The sequence below is a fragment of the Anopheles coustani genome, chromosome 2 (genome assembly GCF_943734705.1).
Source record: "Anopheles coustani chromosome 2, idAnoCousDA_361_x.2, whole genome shotgun sequence".
Classification (NCBI taxonomy): Eukaryota; Metazoa; Arthropoda; class Insecta; order Diptera; family Culicidae; genus Anopheles; species Anopheles coustani.
Genome location: NC_071289.1, coordinates 64,223,641 through 64,230,581, shown reverse-complemented (window position 1 = coordinate 64,230,581; position 6,941 = coordinate 64,223,641). Strand labels below are relative to the sequence as shown.

The window sequence follows — 6,941 nt, the reverse complement described above, 5'->3', positions numbered from 1 at the left end:
TTTGCAGGATTTGCTTTCTTCCTGTCGGCTTTTCTTCGCACTGCTGCTTCTTCTGCTGCTGCTGCTGCTGTTGCGTGCTGCACACCTATCGAACACACTTTTCTTGCATCACAGGGGTGGAAAATGGCAACGATTTCCCCCCCGCGTTCACCAGCCACGGCGGAGACACTGACCGTCGGAACACCCCGCCGCGTCACGGGCGATCTTTTGCGCAATGTGCACTTGATTTTCGTATTTTTATCTACGCTGCGAGTGTGTATGTTTTTGCATTGGCTCTTATTTCAACTGTTGACGAAAGGCTTCTCCGCGAGCCACCTTGTTTGCCCGCACAAGCACACTTTGCTGGGGCCACCGTTGTAAATAATATTTCCTGGTTGAAATTTGTACTTCACTCGCGTTCGCTGTGCAGCTTCCGGGCAGCAAAACAAGCGACCGACCGACCGACCGACGAATGACGACGATGGAAAACAGTGGTTCTCGCTGGCAGGATTTTCCGCGACCGTGAGAGACATCAGCGCGCACACGGCATACCCTTTTCTCTCTCACTCTCTCTCGGTGTTTGCTAGCGTAAGGAAAACACTGATTATGGAGCATCGTTCGGAGCGGAGGCCATGCTGAAATCGTCACATTGAGCCAAACCATTTAGTGAGGAGTGGACAAAATTGGGACACTTTAATAGTGGAATACATTATATTAAATGAAAATAAAATTCAAAAGTGGCGATATCCATGTTTTCCATTGCTGCTCATTTCATATACGTATCTAATGTTTTACATGCCATTTCGGATTGAAAAGATTGTAATTTAAAGCACTTATAACATACTTCCTTCCCATAGTGCACCATGCTGGTGCGATAGGGAGAGAAATTGTAACATTTTGCGCGAAAGAGATTCCCATTTCTACTCTCCCTGAAAAGCACTAAATGTTCTAGTGTAGAAAGTTTCTACTCAACAAATCTCGTTCTCCACCGTTCATCAAACGGATTCTTTTGAGCGAACAAATATATTTGAAAATCCGTTCTAGAAATCAGTTGTCAAGGTGGATACCGAAATAAAATTTAAAGAAATGAAAATAAATGACAACAAAACAACCGTGAGCACCCTTCACTGCCAAATCATCATTGTAAAATAATTTCCTTATAACGTAATTAACGTTCTTCAAGCCTAACAACATCGTTTGAACGAGATTTACTTCTTTACTAAGAAGATCTTAGTTTTTGAAAAGAAAACTGTGCGGGATAGAGGTTTAATGCTGAAATAACAAATTTACGAATATCGTGTTAGAAGCTTCTATTAACCAATTAAAAAGGTTTTTAAGACCAACAATTTAGTTTATTTATTACAAAATTATTTGAAAGATAGAGCCAACAGAAGAGAGAGAGAGAGAGATTTTTGGCTTTTTCAATCCTTGGTGCAATTCGTTAATATCTTTTTTGAGGTTGGACATATGACACCTCAAATGAAAGGTCTTTTTAACACAATGCTTTTGCACTTTGTCCAAAGTACGATTTTTCCATCTTTCGTAATGTTTAAGAAAATTCATCGACTATAGGTTCAACGATCAATCAATAGTCGGCTTTCGAACAAGGTTAATAAGATCAAGGTTTGGATAACGGAATTAGAGTTGCGTGAATGATCCTACAGATGTCGCTACCTCCTTCAAATTACTGCAGATTTAAAATATTTCTCGAATTATTTCAGGTTGTTTTTAAAATAATTTTATCAACTGACCGTGTTGGGAAGAAAAATAAATTTTTAATAAAATCATCCGAAATTAATCTAATAATCATCCAACAAGATCGGACATTTGATAACAATTGAGGTTTAAAAATGGCACGAACGTTTGCTGCTACACTTTATAAAGCGGTTGAACTGCCTTACGTTGTTTAGAACATTTCTTTCTACTACCAATACAATTTTCTGCCGCCGTCAAATAAATTATCATCACCATTTATTTCGTATATCTTTAGTTTCATCTCCTTTCACGCTGGGCGAAGGAAGGTGTCTTTTTTTCCAGAGGTATTTGCTAAAATAAACTTATCAGCTAGGCGTGTGTGCAGAGTAGGTGAATGTGCTCGAGTAGTCGATTCGACGTCGGCCGTTGAGTAAAAACAAAACTAAACCACAACAATGGTAACAACAACACGGCAGTACGTTCCACCGCCTGCTCGGACGGCGAAGTGTGCAGCTTACGAAGAAATAAATAAATAGTTCACTTAACGCTACTTGACCTACGGATGCTGCGGACCGAATGGTGGGAGGTGGTCTGCCTCGATCCACGATCGATTTACAGGTGAAAGATGAAGGATGAGCAATGGAAAGATGAGCCAGCGTAGAAGGAAAAAAGGAGGAGAGAGATCAGACCATAACAGGGAGGTAGAAAGAAGGAAAGAAAAGCATAACTCTCCTTCCCTCCGGAACGACCGCAAGATTGTTTTTTTTCCAGCCGATCAAACCGACCGGTGATGAGCGTTGGAAATCGGGCCGAACCGAAGCTTTTGTTTTTCCACCGCCGGGGAAAACCGTCTGCGCCTTACCGTCTAATGATTTCGGATAATAATTTTCTACACAATTTCCGATCAGGTAACCAAAATCGGTGGAACCAAGTGTGATGGGTGAAAGCGGAAATGATACCACCGCACGTTACGGGGGGAGCGGAGGTCGTCGCGGTTTGTTTTGGGCTGGACTGAAAAAGGGCCGAAAACGGTAATTACGCCTTTCCGGGTGTGCACTTGCCGTAAGCTCGGATTTCAAGATCTGTGGAGAAAAAGGAAATGGATTTCTCAAACGATCGATCGTGCGCGGTTATTCTCGTGGACGTACCATCTTTTCCGCAGGTTCTGGCGCAGCGAAGTTTTCCCCGATTGGAGTACGTAACGCCGTCGGTTCCGCAAACCGGCTCGTTGGTTTGGACTGCCACCGTGTTCTGGATGCAGCGTCGTTCGCAGCTGTTCTGAATCTGCTTCGGAGTTCTGGTCGGACCGGAGTTCGGCGTGCTGGCCGTAGAGTTTGCCGTCTGCTGATGCGTTCCTACCGGTTCGTCGATGCGGTCCTGAGCTGTCGTCGCATCCTTGGAGTCCTTCGTTGGGACTGGAGTCTCGGTGGTGACACTCGTGGCTAGCACGGTTGTGTGCTTCACTTGACGGATCACTGCTCCGGACGCGGCATGCTGGCTATCCGGCGCTGGTTCCTGCTCGTGCACGTTCTCTACGACGGGCTTCACAATGTCCTGGTTGCGACGTCCAAACTTCCAGTAGCTCTGGGCACCCGGATGGTGATGGTGATGGTTATGGTGATGATGCGGCTGCATTACATGGTACTGGGGAACGTTGTGCTGGTGGCCAGTCGCTTGGTGGAGCGTTTGAGCCGTAGGACCCGACACCGTCGGTACCGCGTGTTGCTGAGGCTGCTGGAGCGCTTGGGGTTGTGGCAGAGGTAGATACTGTGGGGCTGCGTAAGCCTGAGGTTCCGGTAAGGTATGCGGGTGATCACCCGTGGTATCGTTGTGCCCTGTTCCATGATACTCGGTTACCACGTTCTTCTGGTGGTTCTTCGAAGACGGGAATTCAAAGTACTTCTGGATGAACACGTGCGGTTGCTGGTGGTGGTGCTGCTTCTGGTACTTCTGCTTGATGTGCGAGCTGTACGTCTTGTGGAGTGGCTTTTCGGCCGGTGAGTCCACCACGGACGGAGCCTTTTGGACGACATATTCGATCTGCTCACCAGTGGTTCCTCCAGCCTGCACGTTGCTGTACGAGGTCGCCTGATGTGGATGTCCGCCATGGGAGGTTGGCGAGTGCTGGACCTGGTGCGATTGTGGAGCGGACTCTTCCTTGGGGAAGTAGTAGCTCAGGTGCGTCTGAACGGTCGGCGTAGATGATGGTGTCGCCTGGTTAGCGAAAGGCTTCTGAGCATGCTCCTGCTCGGCATTGATCGTCTTCGGGTTGTAGTAGTTGGTCGACACGGACACTTGGGGTAGCTTCTTGGGCACCTCGTGCCACTGGTGTTCGCCCACCGGCGACTGCACATGGTGGAAGGCCGCCGGGGCGGCTTGCGGTTTGCTGAACTTGGACGCCTCGGCCTGACTGCCGACGTAGCTGGTTGCTCCACCGGACGGGAAATGATGGTGAGCCTGGTAGTGGTGATGGTGATGGTCGCCCGGCGATGGCTTCGACAGTGGGATCGCGTTCACCTTGTAGTGGCTGACCTCCTCCTGCTGCTGCACCTTGAAGTTGAAGCTCGCCGGCAGCTGCTCCGGCTTGACGAAGGCCGGCTTGTCCTGCGGTGAAACCAGGGATGAGAAGGAAGGTTGTGGTTGACCAAGTTTCAGTAGTTGGACTTCGGAATTTACGGCCGGTACGTAGTTGGGCGGGGGCGGCGATGGGAGCGCCTGGGCCGGGATCGCTTCCGACGGCTTGTGCGAGACGGACAGCAGCTGGCTGGGCTTCAGCGCGGAGGGCGTCTTGTCGTTCCCAAACGCCAGCTGGTGGTGGTACTCTTCCTTCGTTTTCTGTGGCGCCAGCAGATGATGGATGTCGGAGGGCTTGAACTGCGGCGACGGCACGAAGTGGTTGTGGCTGACCGGGGCACCGTGCTTGGGGAAACCCTTCAGCATACCCTCCAGGCTGAGGATGGGCAGCATGTGCTCGAGGGTGAACATCTCCCCGTCACTCGTATGTAGTTCTGAAAATGCACGCGAAAGTAAGGACTCAGCCATACCAATCAACACCCTCACCGCAATCCGAAGTCGATTGCTTACGTACCAGGATACGTGCCATACGTGGCCACACCGCCGGACGCAATTTTCACCGTCGGCTCCTTGAAGTACACCTTGCGCCGCTTCTCCACCGGCCGGATGATGAGCAGCGGAATTTCCCCGTTCGAGCGCTTCGGCTTCCGGATGATGGTCTTCTTGTACTCGGTCACGGTCGTCGGGCTGGCCACACTGTCGCCCAGCGGCCCAACTGAAGCCGCCGGCGCGGAGTGAACCACCTTCGGCTTCTGCCTCTCTTCCGCCAGAACCACTGACACGGCTTAGCGAAAAGGGAAAAGAAAAATGGTCGATTGAAAAGCGGCTGGCTTTTATCACCGATGAAAAGCACCCCTAATGCTGACGGGTCCGGAGGACGGTCCGGCAGCGTAATAGGAAAATTGGACACCGCGCCACTTTCACCACCACCATGCCGTCGATGTCGAAAATTGCGCTCTGCAGATCGATGAAATCGAAATGATTTGCCGCTTCTCAACGCAAAGAAAGACGAACTATTTTGGGCGAGTAAAAGCGATGTGAAGCGATTCTTTTCCGATGAACACAGTTCCATTCGATAGAGCACTCTGCCAGTGCCAAGGCAGTTTGATGGAAAGCTTTTGCACATAATTACGCCACTTTCTCTCGCACGCAGAATCGATCGTGTCTCGGCATATGAGCGAAATTAAATCAATTTCCAAAAAGGATAGCAAACTGGGGCAACCGTTTTTGCATTTACAATTGATTGGAAGTAACCGGTCACTTGAGTTCAGATATTTTTCTTGAAATTGTATTGTATTTTCTTGAATCATAAACACATTATTTTTTGTTATAAACACTAGAGTCGTGCTTATACTCTACAACAATATCTTAGTGGAAAAATTACTCTTTTTCTCCAAAGAAAATATTTGAATGTCTTAAATTTTATAAGTTTCATTTGATTCACGTGTATAAGCGCAAAGAAGAACAGATATATGAGCACAATTAGAAACACTTTAAGTGCATCTTCTCAATGTAGCAATATTGAAGTGTTTGTGGAATATTTTCTACAGCAGCATTTTTCAATTGCTACGAGTGTTTGCATTCAAATGTAATACAAACCAAAAGAGTGCTGTTGATTATGAAAGGAATTGTCCACATTTTCAAGGATGTTCATCCTTTCTTCAAATTTATTTTTATAAGTTCTGTTTCATGTGGTTCAATTTACGTCTAAGAGTACTTTTGAAAACATTTACTATGGAAAAGAATGGAAGAATACAATCTGCCGTTCCTTTTTTAATTCTCTTCCGCACGTCTGCATCGTTCTGTACGTTATCCTGTATAGAGATTTAATAAAATATGCTGTTTTACGAGCTGGAATGCAGATCCAGACGGATTGTGATGCATGGCGGTTGACTAAGGAATTAAATGAAACAATCGCAAATAATGAGCTCTCCAACGTCAGTCTGCATCGCCAAAGTGGAAGTGTGACAATATACAAACTAGCGCGTCTGTATGTTTTAAATTGCTTTACCCAGGAACAGGACATCCGAGTACATCCTCATCCGAGCTCCCACTACCACAGTCTGGGAACGTTTTGTCTTACCTGCTAGCAGTAGGAAAACCCAAAATGACTTCATGTTTTCCGCCACGTTAGTTTCGGTCGCTGGTTATTTTTTCTTCTGTGTCTCGTCGTTTGCGTTTCTCGTTACGGGCCGTTCTGGGCCAACGGATCGGAATGGGGCGTTAACACGTGCAAATTAATTTTCCCTCTTGGTTCGGCTTTTTTCACACTTTTGTGGTAAAATATTTTAATTCACTGTCACCGCACGAATCGTTTCTGTGTTCTTGTGCAGGAACTTGTGATTCCGCTTCCTGAACCACCAACACACGGATGCACTGTTTTTCCTCTTCTCCTCGAGAGCAAGCTTTTGTGTTTGTGTTTCACAAATTATGCCACAGAATATGTTCACGCTGTGTCGCGATGAAAAGAGAGTTTGCACAACACAAGATGGTCCACAGGCAAATATTCACCGGATTAAAAATTACACACCAACAGATTATTCCACCATGCACCGCGTTCTGCGGGACAATGTTCGAACCTTCCCGGGCAAGCTCTGGCCAGTGAATAAACCAACGGCCGGGGTGTGATCAAAATTTTGAAACCTTACGTCCCCGGGCGGCGGCGCCAGCATCCCTCGTTTTCCCCAATTTCC

The 6,941-nt window shown here is 47.3% G+C and overlaps 1 protein-coding gene across 1 annotated transcript; it reads right to left on the bottom strand.

Annotated features, from left to right (window-relative positions):
- Positions 1 to 2,709: 2,709 nt before the first annotated feature.
- LOC131264820 (inactive histone-lysine N-methyltransferase 2E-like) lies at positions 2,710 to 6,365 on the bottom strand. The gene is made up of 4 exons (XM_058267086.1): positions 6,332 to 6,365; positions 4,763 to 5,032; positions 2,823 to 4,682; positions 2,710 to 2,756 (listed from the first exon to the last, which is right to left on the bottom strand). The coding sequence occupies exons 1-4, from the start codon at positions 6,363 to 6,365 to the stop codon at positions 2,710 to 2,712; spliced, it is 2,211 nt and encodes a 736-aa protein (XP_058123069.1).
- Between the last annotated feature and the right edge of the window lie 576 nt (positions 6,366 to 6,941).

What these genes read in the sequence shown, in the direction of transcription:
- LOC131264820 (XM_058267086.1), bottom strand. Translation starts at nt 6,365, where the DNA reads ATGAAGTCATTTTGGGTTTTCCTACTGCTAGCAG. An exon ending in GGTTTTCCTACTGCTAGCAG is followed by an intron (nt 5,033 to 6,331) that starts GTAAGACAAAAC and finishes CTTTTCGCTAAG; the next exon opens with CCGTGTCAGTGGTTCTGGCG. An exon ending in CAGAACCTGCGGAAAAGATG is followed by an intron (nt 2,757 to 2,822) that starts GTACGTCCACGA and finishes TTTTCTCCACAG; the next exon opens with ATCTTGAAATCCGAGCTTAC.